At 34.6% G+C, this 22,248-nt stretch overlaps 2 protein-coding genes across 2 annotated transcripts; one reads left to right on the top strand and one right to left on the bottom strand.

The window, feature by feature from the left end:
• Window positions 1-1,074: 1,074 nt before the first annotated feature.
• LOC132560729 (linear primary-alkylsulfatase-like) lies at window positions 1,075-5,133 on the bottom strand. The gene is made up of 4 exons (XM_060225406.1): window positions 4,891-5,133; window positions 3,228-3,437; window positions 2,606-2,846; window positions 1,075-2,177 (listed from the first exon to the last, which is right to left on the bottom strand). The coding sequence occupies exons 1-4, from the start codon at window positions 5,131-5,133 to the stop codon at window positions 1,075-1,077; spliced, it is 1,797 nt and encodes a 598-aa protein (XP_060081389.1).
• A 4,921-nt stretch (window positions 5,134-10,054) lies between these two features.
• LOC132560703 (insulin-like growth factor-binding protein 4) lies at window positions 10,055-21,030 on the top strand. The gene is made up of 3 exons (XM_060225373.1): window positions 10,055-10,786; window positions 18,070-18,165; window positions 20,071-21,030. The coding sequence occupies exons 1-3, from the start codon at window positions 10,587-10,589 to the stop codon at window positions 20,150-20,152; spliced, it is 378 nt and encodes a 125-aa protein (XP_060081356.1). The 5' UTR covers window positions 10,055-10,586; the 3' UTR covers window positions 20,153-21,030.
• The last annotated feature ends 1,218 nt before the right edge of the window (window positions 21,031-22,248 follow it).

Raw genomic sequence — 22,248 nt, 5'->3', positions numbered from 1 at the left:
TTTCTAACTCTAGATCTCAGTAATTTTGACAGGAAATTTTTCCTAAAGTGTTCTTATATACACATATTAATTGTGGTGTTTTAAGCTATTTATTTAAATTTGAATTTAAATACCAAGTTTTCAAATTGACTATTTCAAGTTTTCAAATGGTCTATTTCAGAATATCGAATTGCATGCCAGAGTTTGATTGTATACTGCATTGTATTTAGACTCAATACAGATACATCCTGTTTTGGGCAAGTGTATGACTGTCATGCAAGTTATTTTTAAGCTATGCATCGGTTCATAGTTCCTTGTCAGTGTTTTACATGGTACATACTATTATGTCAAAAATTACCCATGCTATGAAGTTAAATTCTCTGAATAGGTCGGGTAGACAAGATGATTCTATTATAGAAACAATCACTTGTTATTAATGGATAAAAATGTTGTTTTATCTCCATAGAGTATTTTTAGTGATGCAGAAGTTGAAATAACCAAACACGTTATTTCATTGTTATAGCAAAGCAGAGACCGTACACTGACCCTAAACTTTAATAAATTTTGAATATTAGATGATTTTAAAAGAGCATCAAATGAACATATTTATTCGGAACTCTGATAATCTTTACCTGTCCAATCCAAAATTGTTTGATAATCGAACGGGCACAAGTAGAGACCAAATGGAACCTACACATGGAATTTTAGAAAGATCCATCCAGTGCTTCTGGAGGAATAGTGATAATAAAAATGGATGACGGACAGACCACAGACCTAGGACGATTATTATAGCTGACCGTCTGATAATAGTGGGCTAAAAGTCCAACAGAATCTGCATAATTAGTATCTTTATCACCACTGATTGCAAGTTACATGATATGTACATACAACACAGCACTGTAAACAATTTATTAACGAAGCCGGATTGCATGTTATAAAGGATACAACAAATATATATGGGTATGCTGTTAAGTATGTAAAGTATATATGGACGTATGTGTTGATGCAAGAAATCTGTCTAGGAATCAACCAAATCTGATCTTATCCTAAACGATAAGCGCACATATACAGTTTATATAGTTCAACGATTTCCAATTACATTTTTCTAAGGTCAAAACATTTTTGCAGTAACCGGAATCCATAACTTTTGAACAGAATATGTGGGGTTTGGCCTTGGTTGATCCTCGTCATAACAAACTTTTTGAATCGATTTTCAGTGATGTCCATTTTGAGAGTGTAAGCTTCTGGAACTTTGTCTTCCCTCACGACTAAAACAGAATTGCGATTCTGGAGAGAGAGTATTCTCCCCGTATCTGTAAAATTCAACAGAATTGTGAACTTTTCGTTTTCGCAGACTTCTGGCATGAATGCTGACGGCAATATATCAAATATATGTCTGACGTCTAATGAGTTGATATGGTCGGTGGTGATAGCGCTCTGATCGAAAAGATCCAGCTGTCCCATCGTCTCGAGGACGGATGTTCTCAGATAGTTAATTGCGTTCGTGTTTATTTGTTGGTCGGCAATAGCATTCAGACTGTCAACTTTCACTTTCATTGCCGTATCGTCAGACGCGTTCAGTGCAAGTGCATAAGAGGCTAGTTCTAGAGCCCACTGTGCATTTCCCTTGTCAACTGCTGCCCGAGCAGCTGTGACCAGGTTATTCACACCACCAGCCAGATCGGCCATATGTTGTGCCTTTTCGCCTGTTGTGAGGGGAAAGAGGTCTTTAGGGTCACCACTAAACCAGCCTAAATACATTTGGAAGACCCCTTTGACAGACCATCCTACCATACCGTACTCTTCTCGCAATGTAGAAACATTGGCTAGGGATGGCGGGAGTTTTACTTTGCGAACGACTTCTTCTGGCGTGAGTCCCTTGTTGATGTAGCGGAGGGTCTGGTCATGAATGAATTGGATGCCGTCTCTGTGAGGGATAAGCATGTCCATAATGGTTTGTTGTCCAGTTATTGCAGACCTGTGACTTGGTACTAGGTATGTCAAATTCAAATCAATGATGTAGTCTAGAGATTTATACCAAGCCTTGGCATCCCGCACCTTTGCCCCTCGGATTGTATAGATGTTGGGAAAGGCATTGTAGAACGTATCGCCGCACATGAACATGTTCCATTCTGGGATATATACGCCCATATGGTCTGAAGTTTCGCCTTCAACTCTCACAAGCCGCACTTTCAATCCTGCGGAAAAAATGGAACCTCTGTCACTGTCATAGTGATGCATATTGATACTATGTAAAATGGATCCTTATGTAATATTTCGTAATGTATAATATGTGAAATACTGTTGTTAGTATCTTGTAAGAAATATCGTTTAGTTTGTGGTGTATATCTAGCTGGCGAATCGGACCGAGAGGATATACTCTTACAATAGAAATCATTAAAACAAGATAAGTAGAGCCAACTAATGATTTAACTGCATTATAAAACTATGTCGTCTTTCCAAGAATCGTTAGTGAATCTATGAGTCTAGATTTTAATATATTTGAAAGTGAATCTATGAAATCGTGAAGAATTGACTACGTTATAATGGCATTTCAGCCATACGTCTAAGGCTACTAGAATTTACTGCAGGTCAGCTTGGTTAGATGTTGCGAAATTCACTTTACCTGCGATAACGACGTCCATTTCCGTGTCTTTCAGAAATTTGTTGGGGTAAACGAATCCAAATGTGGTCCCTTCTTTCCCGAAATCGATTGAGTTCTGACTTCCATTGACGAACACACCAAACTGGCGCATAGTCCTGGCATATCGTGCTCTGGAAGCATACGCGAAGTAGGACTCCAAATCGCTTGGAAGATCCTTGTAAGCCCAAATATCCGGGGTCGCAGTTGAATTTTCAATAAAGGCCTGAGGTATGAATACATGAAAACAACTTGTGATATCTTGTTAATTATATTTCATTTTGTTCTCAAAAACACACCAAATAAAATATTTCCCCCTATTGAAGTGAACAAAATAGACCATTAATACCATTCTCTGTTATGTGTTAGCGAAGTCTTTTATGAAATATTTCCTTTGTAAATATTTTACAAAGTTAAATAGAGGAAACCTTTGTTTAAATTAAACATCAGTTAATTGATTTAACACGCGAATGGCTATGCTTTTAATGCTTAGCCTTTTGAATTATAATTTGTTTATCGCATAAAAATTGACATGAAAGTAAAGGTCAAATATAATCAGGTTAGAATTGATGTAAACTTTTTTGGTTTTCGAAGACGTGTTACATACAGTGGCACCTCCAGTGTGATCCATATGGTGATGGGTATAGATGATGGCCTTCACAGGGGCTGAAGTGATGTTCCGAAAGTCTTCTAGCATCAGGCTGGCAGCTTGATGACTGTCGGAAGTGTCCACTATGATCAGACCATCAGGTGCTATTATCATGATGGAGTTCCCCAGCGCCTTACCACCCATGGCCACATACACTTGGTCTGTAACCTGTACAATAGTGATGATGTACATTAACTTATTTCAAGGGTTCATTTGTATTCATGTTACAAAGGTAAAGTCACAACGGCCAATTCGTTATCAAAAGCTCTGAAAAGGTGCAGAAATTAAAATCTAACACTGATTGGAAATAATGATGTTTTTGTTACATCACAGTGTGTAAACATTAGTAGGTGATTTTTAGGCAAATTCAAGCGAATTCATTATAAACAATTAGATACATTATACCATGAAAAAATTTCGCCCTCCATTTCCTTTTTTGCCCTTTTCGACCATGGAAAGGTTTGTTACACTTATGCATCCCTTTTATAGAAGCATTCGAGGGTGAAATTGGCATGAGGCGAATTCGTGTATAATGGAAGAAGGGCCAAATTACAGACTTGTTCCAAAAGTTTTTCGAGTGATCTACTATACTTTCAGAATTTTTCGACTGCTTTGTGTCCTTTCGACCCTTGCTTGAAACAAAAACGCAGAAACTAGAAAAAAAAAATGAACGGGCGAATCGAGCAGAAAGACAAATGAGATATCACCTGCTTTTCGTCTTATCAACTGTTCTTATCTGCTGCTGTGTGGCTTCCTAATTATTGTTTGAAATAAAAAGGTAGGACAGAGTCAAAAGAGAACAGAAGGATCAGTCAGAAAGATGGTTTGAACACCTAAGCTTAACACATAATGAACGAAATGAAAAATCACATGGCATCATGTGAACAAAGCATACCCATATAACCGAAAGAAATTCTGGAAATCGATTCGAATGCTAACTAGGAAATTCTCAAGCCTTGCTCTCCGAAGGGTAAGTACCGGTATCTACATTTTACGACTGGTCTCTGGTAGGTAAATTACACAAGTATATATATATATCATCCCCACCCATTGTTGACCATTTCATGCAATACCCAATCAAGGACTACCTTAAAGGTCTCATATCTAACGCTGATATTTACATTAGTTTTCAAAACAAATCCCCATTGGTATAACATGGAGACCTAACACTGACTAATACTTAATACAAATTAATTAACACATTCGTGAGGTATTATGACATAAAGCATTATTCAATTGATGAGTTTGATACCCGATGAACATTGTTATTCCTCATTATTTCACTGGTGGCGATGTTGTCAATATCTAACATAAGTGACGGGGACATATCATGAAGTCATCCTTGAACTACCAGGGGTTACGATCACCCTTCAGAAGAGTATCGTCTTTAACAGAATGTTGGAAATTCCAGATGTTTTTGGCTGTAGAATTAGGTCTCCCCCACTATACTTATAGTTTAGTTATGTATCAACGCTTTTCGACTATGGTATGCCATTTATATAAAACTTTCACTTGAAAACAACTATTGAGACAACTCATCATAAAATGACGTTATTTTACGATTTACTGAACCTAACTAATTCAACAATGACATCATTTATCTATAATTTATCAACATTACCTTTTCAACTCGTCTGGTGGTGTCAACAACTGATCGCCGAATCCTTTGCATATGACCTGTAGGAAAACCAGTCCATGCGTCAGCATAGTATCCCCCTGCTTCTGGGTAGCTATTACCTGACCTCGGGTACCCAAAACTGCCTTGGTAGGTTCCTCCATGTCCTGCACTCCCCGAATAGAACTGACTGTTTATGCTTGTGGCACATATGGTCACAATGACCAAAAGAAGCTGTTGGTCATACATATTTCTGGAAAAAAAATTCATGTAATATTTTTATACAGAAATTAGTTCAATCAAATTAGAACTTTATAATAACATTAGTAATTATAATAGTATTTTGATGACTAAACAAGCAAAATTTATGGTAGAACGAAAAAAGCAAGCAAACTTGCTATCAAACACAAAACCAAATTTTATGCAGACCTGTCTTCCTTAGTTCCATTGATTATATTGATAAATAAACAGGTTTGAAGTATCAAGTGTAATTGTACGTTTTTTTAAACATTCTTCAGAACCAAATGTTAACTGTACGTGTTGTTAAAGTTATAGGTTCCATTGAGAATTAGTGGTTATGAAACCAGAGGATTCGTGTCATCACGCTGAGTACGACAAGTTATATCTATTACCATATCTAACCGCGGAGTTTATGAAAGGAATAAAATTTTAGAACTAAAATTAAAAGAAGAACAGCAATATACCTACCTTTACGTTGTTGAAAGTTCTCCGTCAAGATTGTTCAGTTCGGCTCTGTTGACTTATATATATACATTGGGGGATTATAGTAATTGATGATGGCTTGTCCAAAACAGGTCAAACCATGGCCAGTTAATGAATATAATTCTTTTGTTGCGCATTCAGTCATCAATCACTCACGAAGTACATCGCAGTTGTTTGTAAATATGACGTTGTCGGTCCTAGCGTCGCTGAAGTTGACTAGGGTTTCAAGGCCGAGATACACGCGATCTATAACGGCACAAGTTACTAGTAGAAAAAGACTTAATAAAAGAAATTAAGTATTGTTAAAATCAAGTGTTTTCGAGTTACAAAAATACATACTTTCGTAGTACCATGAAAATCCGGGAAAGACAACTCTTTAGTTCTTACACTATAGATGACCTGTTCCTACTTTAACAAACAACGCCATACAACATCTTAGCTGTATTTAGTGAAATTGACGACACTCTCTGTATAGTTTTAGTATCAAATAACCCCTACCCCCCCCCCCCTTTTTTTTTATTTAACTTCATGAAATTCATATCTTTGCATTCTTTCAAAGTATGTAGGTTTTTTTTAATGTTAATATCAAACATCTTATTGTACATGCAGTCTTATACATGTGAATATTGTTGAAACACACAATGTTTTTGACACTTTTTATAGAGAGATTAAAGACAGTTTTAGATAGAAAACGACTGATGATAAGGCAAAAAAGGATAGACGGTGCCCGAAGAATTATCCCCCTGATACTTATATTCTTGTGTAATCTTTCATGTATAAATTTGGAAATTTATCTACAATTCCTACATCTAGTCGAGAGAAAACATCAGGGACTAAGGCAGGACTAGGTATTTAACTCTAACCATCCAATTAGAAGGTTTCCAGTTCTCTTTCCCATTTTCTCATAAGTGTATAAAATGGAATCAAACAAGATCTCAAAATAGATATGAAATTACGACAATAGAGACAGGAAACACGAAGGGGATTATATTATGACACATTGAAAAGTTTCCGGAAATACAGACTTCCTATTACGACATGAGACTCTTTTTATAGCTTGAGAACTAAAAGCAGATAGGAACTGAAATGAAACAATGGGTATTTTCTTTATGATTATGTACAACATGTGTTGTCACTACCAATAAAGCTGAAAGCAAATTACCAAAAAGATATTAATTTCCCCTAGTTGTCTAGGTTTCAACAATTCAGGCACTTAATATCGCAATCATACTGTATCTTATTATAGATTTGTATTGAAATTTACTTTTCGCGTTTGTGTGTGTGGTTTTTTTTTTTTTTTTTTGTGTACTGAAAAACCTTATCGCCGCGCAACCCTTGACAGGTGAGTGAAGACATGGCATATCGCGTAGTATTTTGAGAAACTACATGTCAGATATAGTATTTAGCCACGACAGGTCCCCCATATTCTCATCTGTCAAACCATACTCGTCAAAACAATGACTGAATGTGTATGAATGTCCAAGCATACATTCTTCTATAAACCGTTTGTTTTTATTTACGTCTTGTGATGACCTTCGTATGACCAAGCTTAATACTTTTATGTTTACATTCTATTTGATCCCAGTTTATGCCTACGTTTATAATATGATAATATATATAAGAAATCTGATGAATCGGTTTGGAACCTGGCGTTCAACTTTTGCAGAAAATGTCGTGTTATCCCATATAAACATACTTAAATCTACTGTAAATAATTAATAAAATAGTAAAAAAAAAAATGGTGAAAATGCTGCATTGGGCATAATTCAAACTGTGATCAATGTCCACTCTGTTATACACATATACTTTTTACTTTTCTTCCGATAACGTGGATTTCCAAGTTTGTTTCTAGGCTTCAAATGCTAGACCTTAATATCACTGATGCGTTCTAGAAGGATGAAACAAGTGTATGATAATTTCTCATTCATAGTTTGGCTCTACTAAATCTAAAGTTAAAGGTGCTATTTTCTTGTGTGTCTATTTGAACAATTTTCGCTGTAATTTTTATTTACAAGTAGTACAGTCAGATGTTACCAACAACTTACGTATACGTATTCTGTTCTATGTTTAAACCACTTTCTACAATCAGTGTCATTCTAGTAAAGATAAATCGACAATTAAACATGATTAATTCCAATTATCTCTCTTTTTCTCCAAATTCTAAAATGAAAATAGGTGATCATAAACTATATAGATATTTTTTTTACTGATTTCAATGGATTACTTCCTACCGTAATCAGAATTGATGTTAGAAAATATCTATAAAATAAGCTAGGACTGAAAGGCATCCACAGCTTTTGAATTAAAGAATCTTATATTGATATGCAATATATATCACCACTCTAAAAATTGCTTTTTTTACGAGAAAAAGAACACCATACTAGATTCTTTTGTCCACAATAGTGTTCCTTGAACAGCGTTCATGTAAGCCTTCATGTGATAGTGCGAGTTTATAGTGCCACCACATTGAAAGGTACTGCCGAAGACTCCCCAGGACTACCCATCTGGTCACCAGTCATTACACTTCCAAGATGCTGAACATTAAACAAGATGTTGTAACTACCATTTCGAAAGGCTCTGGTATATCTCGGACAGATGACAGAACTGTAAGCCTTTCTCACATGGACGAACGCTCAACTGAAGTAAAAAAAAGAGAGGCAGTGTGAAGGAAGGCATTTGGAAGAGCAAAAATACATGTATTTAAAAAGAGAGAAAACACAAAGATCCCAGGTCTAGTAGCATCATGCAATGGGAGACCGTGGGTACAATATACTTTACTAAAGTTCTATATAGTATTGAAAAAAAGTGAATTTCATTGCCGAAGAATGCAGATTGCAGATATTGTCGACATCAAAATAACCCCACATCAGTTTCCTTGAAGGTGAATAAATGGATGGCTTTTGAAAATAAAACAAATGGTCATGTTACATTAGTTTATCGGATGTAATGCGAATAACTAAGGTCAAGGTCAAGCGATGAACTGGACAACACCATTACATATATCAAAATCTGTTTGCTTGAAGAATTTAATAATTACACGACATCCTCCTTTCATTTTTATGACGAGCGTTTTTCAAGTGTCCAAAAATAAAATGAGTCTATCATCATTTGAAATGACTAATTATTAAACGCTTTCCAATGAACTGTAGAAGGCCTCCTTATCATGTAAACAAGTACATGGATATCGTAATTTTGTGAAGTCATTAATCAATATTGGTTTTAAGAGGTTTCTATCGGTAACAAAGCAAGAAATGCCATTATCTCCAAATTAAGAAAACATCAAAATAGTTTCAGCTTAAGATGATATTAATAGAAATATAGTTTTTGAATGCGATTCTTTATTGATTTGAATTGGTCATATATTTCTTGTGGTGAACGATCTTGTATAACAAATATTTGCTTACGTCGTTTACGATCTTGGTCTAACAAAGATTGACACTTTCATATACAGATTGGCAATATTAGGATATATTTGCCCCTATCCGTTACGTTATAAAGTATGACTTGACGGTCTGGGAGTATATCTGTTTATGGTTCCTCGCTTCAATTATTGCAGAGATTTAATCAATTTATTAATTACGCTCAGTCTCGTCATTAAACACAAACGATGCCCTCCTCCCGATTCACAATTACAGATACCTGTATTATATCGGATTTCATTTTCTGACTCTGGGATAACGAACATATCGTATTGAACCCAAGGAAGTATGTTTTCTGTAATATTACTGGTCTAGTAGTTACAATTTGTGTGAAGATTGTACAAATGACACTCAAGCCAAATAAAGAATTTAACTACTAGATGTTGACTTTTCTGTAGTCTTCAAGAGTTTACTTGAAAACAATTTATTTTCATTAATTTCGTTGGTACTCTTAATCCAAGACGTCAACGAAATGTTAGAACAAGTCTAATTAAAATTGAATTGTATTTATCTACCAAATCAAGTGTCCACGAATTTTTTTAAAGTACGAAAATTGTCCCCACGTAAATATGTGATTTTACAGCAGATTTTCTGTACATTCTTTAATGGCTACACTTCCCCTTTATCATATCCTTGGATGTATACGAATGATCACTATCAATTCTACGATTTAAACACTTATTGTTATATTTCTTGTATACTCAAGTTATCATTTACTTTCAGTGACATTGAAGGTATACAATCCGAACCTCGGCGTTGTATAGGTTGTTGAATAATAACATTTTTTTTGTGTTTCTTGCTTATAATAGGACGTAGATGACGCTGACATAACACGATACCACTTATATATCACATCCACTTCTGGTAAGTATACTTAAAGTTTTAAATAATTACCAAACCGGGACTTGTAAAATCAGGCGTAGATAAGCATGCAAGACGTAAAATCGTGTGCGGGTTTTAAAACAGTACTTGACAATGTGCATATCCGTTATCGAATTTTGCAGGAAGCTTTGTTTACTAAAAGCCGGGATAGCTATCTGTCTGTGGGGGAGGTCACAAGTCTGGTGTCTGTCATAGTAGTCATTGCTCCGACAGTTGCATCCCCTCCTCAATATGATACTAACCCGCCTCATACCGCAAACCTCCCACGCGTAAATTGAACATTGCACGTGAAACTGCAGTCGTGTCGTGCTCCATTTCAACCATAACTAACGTGTCTACACCGACAGCGAATACAGAATATCTTATTTTCTCTACTCTCCTGTACAAACTGGCAAAACACCGCCGATCATGTGATCACGAAAAAAAAACTCTTGAGAAAGAAAAAGTAGATCTATCCCTGCCGCCTTCTGTGTCTTACTGATTACTAGACAAAGAGATACAGCTCATATAAGTTTGACGCCGTTTGTCTCTCCCTTCACACCGCGATTTGGCGAATACATTATCGATTCGATACCAATGAGCGACAGAATATAATTGAGATGTAAAGGACGTTTCTTAGTTGACCATTATCGGCTTGTCTACATCGTTTGGTGAACCGCTTTACCTGTAATACCGGGAATGCGAGATTCAGTGTTGTTTCTTTGTTTCTGTGTAGTGTGTACAATCGTAGTCCAGGGAGCACCACGGTGTCCCCCATGCACCGGACACACCATATGCCCCAAACTTCGGGAAGGATGTGAGAGGGTGGCCCTGCCGTGCAGCTGTTGTGATGAATGTGCTAGGGGAATTGGAGAAAATTGTTCTGCCTACAGTCCCAGGTAGTGTATGTTTTAATATTTAACCTAGCATGGGCATGTTGTATTTGGACATCTATTTGTCTCATTATATTTTACCTTTTCATCCTATAAACTTGGCTCTGATTTTTTTAATATTACGTTTTAAACAGATCGTTTTAAATTTGTACTTTTCATCCCATTTCTGTGAGAGTTCTTTATGTTTTTTAAAAGTATCATTAGTGATATTTTAGTTTGTGTTTCGTTTTAAATTTCTATCTATTTGAAAGAATAAATTGTAATGGCTCCAACCACTAAGCAATTGTGAGATTGAGGCAAATTTGCACAAAAGACACACAAGTGAATAACACAATTTAATACAAAGTTAGAATAAGGTATAGTAGAGACAAACAACGAATTAAACTGCATAGCATTACCCAAAAAAGCTTGTTAAATGCACTCATCACCTTTAAATTTATCTTGCCTAAACAAACAAGGTCTAGAGCTAATCAATTTGGTTACCGTTATACATGTACGCATTCTGACTGAACTATAGGGAGAATTACCTGATGTATCTGACAACCATCCTATTTATTTGTACGCTGAAAATAGACGGTGTCGTTTTTTGTCGTTATTGATAGATTGTAACCAGTTTTTACGCCAGAACTGACCGACAGAATTGAACAAACAGGAAATTCTCGGAACAAGCTGATAGAAACGTAGTCATGTTTTTGTGAAGTCACTATTTGTATCTGCTGTTACAGGGCGTACTACTTATTAAAGTCTTTTGTTTAATGTATTACATTGTTATCCGAAACTGTGAGGTAATCCCAACCTGTTTTATCAGTAATATCTATATCAGTCCATTTGTAATCTGTCGCATTCAATCAGTCATCATATCTTTCGTTTCATAACTTATCATATTTTTACCATTGCGTTTGTATCAGTCAAGTTACCATAGCATTTGTATTAGTAAAGTTACCATAGCGTTTGTATTAGTCGAGTTACCATAAGATTTGTATTAGTCGAGTTACCATAAGATTTGTATAAGTCAAGTTACCATAGCGTTTGTATTAGTCGAGTTACCATAGCGTTTGTATCAGTCAAGTTACCATAGCGTTTGTATCAGTCAAGTTACCATAGCGTTTGTATCAGTCAAGTTACCATAGCGTTTGTATTAGTCAAGTTACCATAATATTTATATTAGTTAAGTTACCATAGCGTTTGTATTAGTCAAGTTACCATGAGATTTGTATTAGTCAAGTTACCATAGCGTTTGTATTAGTCGAGTTACCATAGCGTTTGTATTAGTCGAGTTACCATAGCGTTTGTATTAGTCGAGTTACCATAGCGTTTGTATTAGTCGAGTTACCATAGCGTTTGTATTAGTCGAGTTACCATAGCGTTTGTATTAGTCAAGTTACCATGAGATTTGTATTAATCAAGTTACCATAGCGTTTGTATTAGTCGAGTTACCATAGCGTTTGTATTAGTCAAGTTACCATAAGATTTATATTAGTCAAGTTACCATAGCGTTTGTATTAGTCAAGTTACCATAGCGTTTGTATTAGTCAAGTTACCATAGCGTTTGTATTATTCAATTATCGTCACTTCAGGTCAGGGTATCATAACTTGTATCAGTTAAGTAAGCATGATTGTTTTGTATTAGCCTAATCATTATAACTGTTTTGATGATATAATTACAATGTTACATCGGTCAAGTTATCATACTATTACACAAGTTATTATACTGGTACACAAGTCATTGTACTGGTACACAAGTTATTATACTGGTATACAAGTTATTATACTGGTACACAAGTTATCATACTACTACACAAGTTATCATACTATCACACAAGTTATTATACTGGTACACACTGGTACACAAGTTATCATACTATTACACAAGTTATTATACTGGTACTCAAGTTATTATACTGGTACAAAAGTTATTATACTGGTACACAAGTTATCATACTATTACACAAGTTATTATACTGGTACACAAGTTATCATACTATTACACAAGTTATCATACTATCACACAAATTATTATACTGGTACACAAGTTATCATACTATTACACAAGTTATTATACTGGTACACAAGTTATTATACTGGTACACAAGTTATCATACTATTACACAAGTTATTATACTGGTACACAAGTTATTGTACTGGTACACAAGTTATCATACTATTACACAAGTTATTATACTGGTACACAAGTTATCATACTATTTATTACACAAGTTATCATACTATCACACAAGTTATCATACTGGTACACAAGTTATCATACTATTACACAAGTCATTATACTGGTACACAAGTCATTATACTGGTACACAAGTTATTATACTGGTACACAAGTTATTATACTGGTACACAAGTTATCATACTATTACACAAGTTATCATACTATCACACAAGTTATCATACTGGTACACAAGTTATCATACTATCACACAAGTTATCATACTGGTACACAAGTTATCATACTATTACACAAGTCATTATACTGGTACACAAGTCATTATACTGGTACACAAGTTATTATACTGGTACACAAGTTATTATACTGGTACACAAGTTATCATACTATTACACAAGTTATCATACTGGTACACAAGTTATCATACTGGTACACAAATCATTATAATGGTACACAAGTCATTATACTGGTACAGAAGTCATTATACTGGTACACAAGTCATTATACTGGTACACAAGTTATTATACTGGTACACAAATTATTATACTATTGCACAATTTATTATACTGTTACACAAGTTATTATTTTGATACACAAGTTATTATACGGGTACACAAGTTATCACACTATTACACAAGTTATCACACTATTACACAAGTTATTATACTGGTACACAAGTTATCATACTATTACACAAGTTATTACACTATTACACAAGTTATTATACCGGTACACAGATTACCATAATGTTGCACTAGTTAATTGATTATGTTGTCGTTTCATTAGCCTACTTGTTTTAACATTTCACATCGGTCTAGCATTTTATTGTTTACACCATTTCAATCATATTTTTACATCAACGTAGCCGTTATGATTTGAAATAACATTATGCTTAAAACGTCCTTAGGTTATCCATAAATTTAGAACATTTAGATATCATTTACATCGTGTTTTGGGGGAGAAACGTTTTAATCCCCAACATGATCCAGCTGGTTCAATATTCAACCCGTTCGTCGAATTAAATCGTCAGGATTATCCCCAGAAGAAAATCAGTTTGGATTATCTTCCAGAAGTTTTGTGCCATTAATCAGCAGCAGCACCATAACCTAATGGAAATAAAGCTAATGTGTTTTCTGTATAGAATGAAGGTAATTATCCAGAGAACAAAGGCGGTTAGATTATCTGTAGAGAAAGATGTCTACAACATCAAGTGGGATGGTTGTTGGATTAACCTGCTGCGTAGAAGGGATAGGATTAACTACTTGGAATGAAAGTAGCTGTGTTTTCTATAAATAGTGAAGCTGATTAAATAATCTTCACGGGGGTTTACCTATATACAAGAAAAAAGGGATGTCTAGATTTTCAGCCAGGATCAGCTCCATTATCGACTTGGAACAAAAGTGGCCGAACAATCCGTATGTGGGTAGATCAGAGACATGCGTAGAATGAATATGTATGGAGATGTATCTACTTTTCTCTATTTATGACTGGAGGATGGAATAAACAAGAAATAAAGAAATTCTTTGAAAATTGAATAAAGAGAAAATTATAGACCATTTCCTGACTTCAATGACAAATGCCTTTTTCCTTGAAGCTGTTAGAAAATTCGTGAAAATTTGGATCTTCGAAGAAGTATGTAAAGAGATTAGGATATCGTAGTTTGTCAGAATGAAAAATGTATACTTTAACTTTTAAACAATGCCTAAATATAACATTAAATAAGTTAAAGAATACTTAAATATGTAAAGATTTAAATAAGTATTTAACATCTTTACCCCGCTGTATTTTTATTCATCCTTTTACTAATAAAATTCTGATATATGCAGCATGTCGGTGTACAACTTATATGGCATCATTCAGTGCACACGTGTTTTGTATCTATAATAGTTGAAGCTGTGCAACATTGCTAAAGTTTTCTGTTGTGTGATCAACTGTGATTTTAAACAGCTAATGTTTAAATTACAATTATAGTGAAGACCCATATCGCACACGTTGTGAAGTATTTAAACTTGATATTAATTATGGGTGTAGTCTAAAAGTTTCCATATATAAAGCTTTTAATGTTTGTATCAGCACAAATGTCATTTATATGTAAAAAGATCTATCTCAGTGCTTCATGGACGTAAATACCCTCTTAAGTGTACAACTGAAGGCACGGGAGGGGTGCTCAAAATGCACAAATAAGTGTACATATCAATGCTTGGAATGCATGTTCTATGTGCAACCCTCTTTAGACGTGATATCAGCTTTAAGAGGTGCTACGTTCCCATCTGTGGTCAGACAAGTCATTTTGTTGGCATGACCGAGTTTTCTTTTGCCAGTCAATCCGTACAAACCAAACTTCAGGCTCACGTCATACTGTATGACTAATGCATCTGTATCCTAATGTTAGGTGACTCTCGAAACTCGGGCTCAATTGGATCGTGTTGTAGGGTTTTGTAAGTTGGATTTTATTGTCGAGGTGTGAGAGCTGATAGCGATCTCTTGTCGTAAATAGTCATTAGTTCAGTCGATCGCTGTCTGAGTAGCATAAAGTATTATTACATTTTCAAGGACAGGTTCGCATGAAGTCTTGTAGTTTTGTTAATATTAATAATATACTTATTAATATTAAAATAAAGAAGAAAAAACGCATCCGAATGAGTTTTATGTATTATATTAAATACCTATGACACGGTCGTTTGTTTGGATGCGGTATCGCTGCCTTTTGGTTACTTTATCAGTCGGTATCGACTTTATAACTTTAACGGGTCAGTATACCTTTTTTGTTTTTTGACTAGATATCAGAAGCAGTCGGAATCATTTGTTTTCTTTACAAGTCACCATCACTTGGTAATTCAACAAGTCAGTATCAGTTAACTTTACAAGTCAGTATCAGTTAACTTAACAAGTCAGTATCAGTTAACTTTACAAGTCAGTATCACTTGGTAATTCAACAAGTCAGTATCAGTTAACTTTACAAGTCAGTATCAGTTAACTTTACAAGTCAGTATCAGTTAACTTTACAAGTCAGTATCAGTTAACGTTACAAGTCAGTATCAGCTAACTTTACAAGTCAGTATCACTTGGTAATTCAACAAGTCAGTATCATTTAACTTTACAAGTCAGTATCACTTGGTAATTCAACAAGTCAGTATCAGTTAACTTTACAAGTCAGTATCAGTTAACTTTACAAGTCAGTATCACTTGGTAATTCAACAAGTCAGTATCAGTTAACTTTACAAGTCAGTATCAGTTAACTTTACAAGTCAGTATCACTTGGTAATTCAACAAGTCAGTATCAGTTAAATTTACAAGTAAGTATCAGTTAACTTTACAAGTCAGTATCAGTTAACTTTATAGGTCAGTATCAGTTAAATTTACAAGTCAGTATCAGTTAACTTTACAAGTCAGTATCACTTGGTAATTCATCAAGTCAGTATCTGTTAACTTTACAAGTCAGTATCAGTAATTCAGTTAAATTTACAAGTCAGTATCAGTTAAATTTACTTTACAAGTCAGTATCACTTGGTAATTCATCAAGTCAGTATCTGTTAACTTTACAAGTCAGTATCAGTTAAATTTACAAGTCAGTATCAGTTAACTTTACAAGTCAGTATCACTTGGTAATTCATCAAGTCAGTATCTGTTAACTTTACAAGTCAGTATCAGTTAAATTTACAAGTCAGTATCAGTTAACTTTACAAGTCAGTATCACTTGGTAATTCATCAAGTTAACAAGTTATCAGTTAAATTTACACGTCAGTATCAGTTAACTTTACAAGTCAGTATAACTTCGTAATTCAACAAGTCAGTATCATTTAACGTTACAAGTCAGTATCAGTTAACTTCACAAGTCAGCATTACTTGGTAATTCAACAAGTCAGTATCAGTTGTTTATTTACGAGTTAGAACCATTCACCATCCCTGCGGTTTCTGTGTGAGTTGACATCAGGTTCCTTGGTTCTATTTGTTGTCAGTTTCCTTTCATTACTGGTCCTCTTTTTAAAATATTGAAATATATCAGGATGCATTTTAGACCAACTTTGATACAGGTCAATTATTTTAGTCAACTGAAGATGGCATCTACTGGTACAATATTATTTTCCGCACAAAATTTCAACTGAAGTAAGTAATCTACACTTCGCATTGTACCTCTGAAACATTTTGGAGACTAAATAATGTCAGGATAAATTCATAAACCAATCACATAATCGATTTTACCTTGTAATAACAAAGTTTAAAGAACTGTAAAACAATGTTTTCGTTTACAAACTTTCGTAAAAAGTCTATAATAGTTTAATTTTGGATAATGATTGTAACTCATTACAATGACACGCACTTTGAAAATGAGCACGTTTACCTGATGATGCATTGTTCACATCTCGTACTTAAGATGCCTGGCACCAGAGTAAAACAAATCCCGCAGTTTTGAACCTGGTTTTAACAGCATTGTCAACTGCTCGGTTTTGTCAGTCTCTCAGATACCGGAACAATGTCAAGTAGTAGCAAGTGATGCAAATCTGATATCAAGTTATATCATGCCATATATTTAGAGCGCAGTGTTGCATTAAAGAATGTGTAGGCACTACCATAAAATATCCTAAAGCTGTTTATTATCATACGTTGTAATAACAATGGTGTTTAATGTTATAAAGTATGCAATAACATGCTGTATTTTATAGTACAATGCTGTTGTTTAAGTGTCATAACATAGTACCGTGTAGATTTACGAAGTTACAATGCTGTCTAGTATTAAGAAATGTAGTAAAATACTAATAAGTTACGTAATCACGGCGTCTAGTGTATTCAGAAAGGTAATTGCATCAGTAATACTGTGCAGTTTCAGCATAGTCGGTCAAGAGTGTATCACAATAGTACATGAGTCATGATTCCTATGTAGAAATAGTTAAACTTAGTGTTAAATGATATCCAAGGATGTTAATCTACTTAACGCACGTGTAATCTTCTGTTTCAGCGACTCGACCCTCTGATAAAGTATGGAGTTATGTTAGAAAGATAAAATGGAATATTTGTGATATTTTGCGTATTACACTACTGTAGGTAGTCATCTTTCTTTGAATAGTTTGTCGCAATGTGCTTTGTCTCTCAAGTGATCTTTTATTTATAGATGTGCAACGGGACTGATGTGTATGAACATGCGAGGAGAGGCTCTAGAGCGGGTCCCCAGGATCATGAAAACGTACCACGGAATCTGCCAAAATGTGTAAGCTCTTTTGTTGTCGCCAAGATCTGTTAAACAAAACATTGGCATGGTATATCAAATGATACTTTGGCAATATCAGCGGTACCTGTTACTATATTAATATTATTTTTGTTGTTTGCCTAGACAGCACGACCTCTGGAGCAATTACATAAACAACAACAATAGTAATAATAAAAACAACCAGAACTTCTTAAGGTTTGTTTATAATGTCATCGCGATTTAGAGAAATATTCATTAGGAGTTACTTCGTATTAATTCTGTGACCGCTTTTGACTCTGTAAAGATACTTTAAAACGTCACTCATCTAAAGACTTGTGACCAATGAAAATGTACAAAAGATACAAATAACAACATTTTCTACAAAGTTAAAAATAGATACATTATGTTCAAGCTTAACTTCAAATGCCGACATGTTAACAGAAGAAAACATCAACCAAGTTAAGGCAAAATATGATTTAAATAAGACTTCCAGGGAGACTCCAGAATAAGTACAATGAGAATACGACCAGGTATTCCGGAAGAGTAAATATCTTCTGCTTTATCAACGACAACCGCCATGTAAATCTTGGTCAATCCATATAAGGAATGTCATTTTCCCAAATGATAGGAATAACATTCGTGAAATTCCCATGACAAAAAATAATGTTGCCCTGGTTTAGTATACTAAACAAAAACTCGTTAATTTAAATAGATACTTTTAGGACTGTTTTCATTTGTATGTTTGGTATTGATATATTTGTTGCTCTCAATACCAGCTGAGGTTCAAAAACATTAACAACTAGATATATTGTTTCTATTACTATAATATTACACCAGATTGAACATCGAAACACACATAAAAAGTCTCAAAACATCTCGTTAACCCGAAGTTGTACTGAATGCCCTGTTTGTTCAGACGGTACTATGTGAGTAGTAACGATGTTTTGACAATAGGGTTGAAGTCGATATACCTCTCTGATAACGCTATGTCTGTAATCTATGTTATGTGACGGGCCTCGGCACTTATGATGTAACTGCTTCAACTGCGTAACAAAAAAGGCCCCCTAATTAACCATTCTGTCACACTTTATCCTCGTCATGAGTGAAGCAGACAAAGAACTAATACACACAACGTTCAGTTTGTCAGTGGAATATGTCTATTTCTTTGGTATTGCGGTCTTATCATACAAAGCTTGAAAAAGAAAAATGTTGGTACTTTCATATGTTGACTTTTATACCTAACCCCGATGTTTTATGGTAATTAGAAAATAATCTATGCTGTTATCTCCGAGTTGATATGATCAGATGCAAAGAGCAAGTTTTGCTTTCGTCGGTCCGTTTGAAAATAGCAAATAAATGTTTATAGCCAAACTTTGCTAAAGCTTAAAGATGAATATCAAAGAAAACTATATGAATCACATGCCATGATTTAACGTGAAGAATGCTTTCCATATTGATCAATAATATTGTTGTTGTGATTATGTACAAATAAATGCATAGAAACACATATTTTAATAACTCCAGTTTATTAAACTTTTCTTGGTAACGTACTGGTGAACTTTAGAACGACTACCAGTTTAAAAACATTTACTGTTAAATCGTCTTTGAACGAAATATCAAAGTTTAGACATCTAGATTTGCCTTCCTTTTGAAGGACGGTGATTGCACATACTAGACCTTACATGCCATCACATAGCATTCCCTTTGTAAAGCAGTTTATTTCCTTTGTTTATCAAAGCATAATGTTTGTTGCAATTGAAAGTATAATTTCGGAATCAATATTGCCATGAAACCAAATATTTTGAATACTGAGGTACTCATATTTTGGAATTACTCATTGTGAAAATATCCACAAATCTGTCGATATCTTAAAAATATTTTAGGAATGTTTCCGTCAAACCTAATCAAAAGTGTTTAATGTTTCAGAGTTGTTCAGCCCGTTGTCGTGGAGAACACAGATATTGAGGAGAGGCAGATAGGGTCAAAACATTACAGGAACGGAGTATGAGGAAATTGTCTGTGAAACACAACATCGCCTGTCACACCACCTGTACATTGGCTGCTAGTTACACAACATAAGCTACCATATCATCGCCTTGCACGTATAATCTGCTCAGTGACTTCAAAGTCGGACACTGTCTTCAAATACTTATTGTTCATTTTAGAATTCATCTATCCACCACCGCAATCATCTTCTTTTGTTTAACACATAGCAACTAAAGAATTCTTAACCGCTCAATGTTAAGTTTGTATAAGATACTGACTCATAACCTGACTACTACTTCTTGTGGCTAGCTTTCCTTCCTCAATGCGTTTTCTGTCAGACAACTCGAGATGTGAATCAAGGATTTCTCCATGCACCGTCACTTTTGAATTTTGGAGAAAAGCTATTTATTTCAAAACACTTGAAATGACTTGTTTAAATTTTGCTTGGTAATTTCTCCTTGTTCATATAAAGACAAGATGAAGGTGAGTGGGAAATTTAATGTTTTTGGAAAGTATAAAAAGAGTATTTTGTTTACAAATCAGTTACATTTTGAAGACATGAAATGGATCGCTTCTTCGAAGAAGACATATCCTTTGGTAACATTGAACTGTTTTAATAGAACACTATCAGCGCCTCCTAAGGGTGCGTCTACATGTAGCAAAATACTTTGTTAAGACGGAACATTAAGTGAATTTCCGCTGGAAAATTTGGCCATGTTATCATATACTCATTCATTTTACTTCTTTGATCATTGAAACTGTAGTAAAACTTGTATTTAATTGACATGTAGCGACATAAGTATACTGTTATCATTCGTTGTGGCGGGGCTGTAATTCATAACTTCTGCTTATGTTTTCTTTGTTGTAATAAATACTGTTATCATTCCAATAGTCAATAAATGTTGTCAGTTTTGTCTTTATCTTTGTCAGAAAAAAATACATGAAGTCTTGTTATAATTATCTATAAAAGGCATAATGATATCAATCGATATATGATGAATTTACAAAAGACACAAATGAATAGAACGTTTAGATACAAATTTAGAATAAGATGCACAAATAATGAAATATAATGCACCATACAGCTGTATTGAAATATAATGCACTATTAAGTTGTATTCAAATATACTGCACCATACAGCTGTATTCAAATATACAGCACCAAACATATAAAATACAGCTGTATCGAAATATACTGCACCATACAGCTGTATAGAAATTTAGAGCACCATACACCTATATAGTCGTGATACTTGTGGTCTAATTTCTCAGGCCATACAGCTGTATAATCGTGATACTTATGGTCTAATATCTCAGGCCATACAGCTGTATAATCGTGATACTTATGGTCTAATATCTCAGACCATACAGCTGTATAATCGTGATACTTATGGTCTAATATCTCAGGCCATACAGCTGTATAATCGTGATACTTATGGTCTAATATCTCAGGCCATACAGCTGTATAATCGTGATACTTAAGTTCTAATATCTCAGGCCATACAGCTGTATAATCGTGATACTTATGGTCTAATATCTCAGGCCATACAGCTGTATAATCGTGATACTTAAGTTCTAATATCTCAGGCCATACAGCTGTATAATCGTGATACTTATGGTCTAATATCTCAGGCCATACAGCTGTATAATCGTGATACTTAAGTTCTAATATCTCAGGCCATACAGCTGTATAATCGTGATACTTATGGTCTAATATCTCAGGCCATACAGCTGTATAATCGTGATACTTAAGTTCTAATATCTCAGGCCATACAGCTGTATAATCGTGATACTTAAGTTCTAATATCTCAGGCCATACAGCTGTATAATCGTGATACTTAAGGTCTAATATCTCAGGCCATACAGCTGTATAATCGTGATACTTAAGTTCTAATATCTCAGGCCATACAGCTGTATAATCGTGATACTTATGGTCTAATATCTCAGGCCATACAGCTGTATAATCGTGATACTTAAGTTCTAATATCTCAGGCCATACAGCTGTATAATCGTGATACTTAAGTTCTAATATCTCAGGCCATACAGCTGTATAATCGTGATACTTAAGGTCTAATATCTCAGGCCATACAGCTGTATAATCGTGATACTTATGGTCTA

This window comes from Ylistrum balloti, unplaced genomic scaffold (genome assembly GCF_031769215.1).
Source record: "Ylistrum balloti isolate Yb309-2 unplaced genomic scaffold, AGI_CSIRO_Ybal_v1 Utg371104, whole genome shotgun sequence".
Lineage (NCBI taxonomy): Eukaryota > Metazoa > Mollusca > Bivalvia > Pectinida > Pectinidae > Ylistrum > Ylistrum balloti.
Note: the sequence above shows the minus strand (reverse complement) of the source record. Positions and strands in the feature narration are given on the sequence as shown.

What these genes read in the sequence shown, in the direction of transcription:
- LOC132560703 (XM_060225373.1), top strand. Translation starts at nt 10,587, where the DNA reads ATGCGAGATTCAGTGTTGTTTCTTTGTTTCTGTGTAGTGTGTACAATC. An exon ending in TGTTCTGCCTACAGTCCCAG is followed by an intron (nt 10,787 to 18,069) that starts GTAGTGTATGTT and finishes TTTTATTTATAG; the next exon opens with ATGTGCAACGGGACTGATGT. An exon ending in CACGGAATCTGCCAAAATGT is followed by an intron (nt 18,166 to 20,070) that starts GTAAGCTCTTTT and finishes TTAATGTTTCAG; the next exon opens with AGTTGTTCAGCCCGTTGTCG.
- LOC132560729 (XM_060225406.1), bottom strand. Translation starts at nt 5,133, where the DNA reads ATGTATGACCAACAGCTTCTTTTGGTCATTGTGACCATATGTGCCACA. An exon ending in ATCACACTGGAGGTGCCACT is followed by an intron (nt 2,847 to 3,227) that starts GTATGTAACACG and finishes TTCATACCTCAG; the next exon opens with GCCTTTATTGAAAATTCAAC. An exon ending in AATGGACGTCGTTATCGCAG is followed by an intron (nt 2,178 to 2,605) that starts GTAAAGTGAATT and finishes TTTTTTCCGCAG; the next exon opens with GATTGAAAGTGCGGCTTGTG.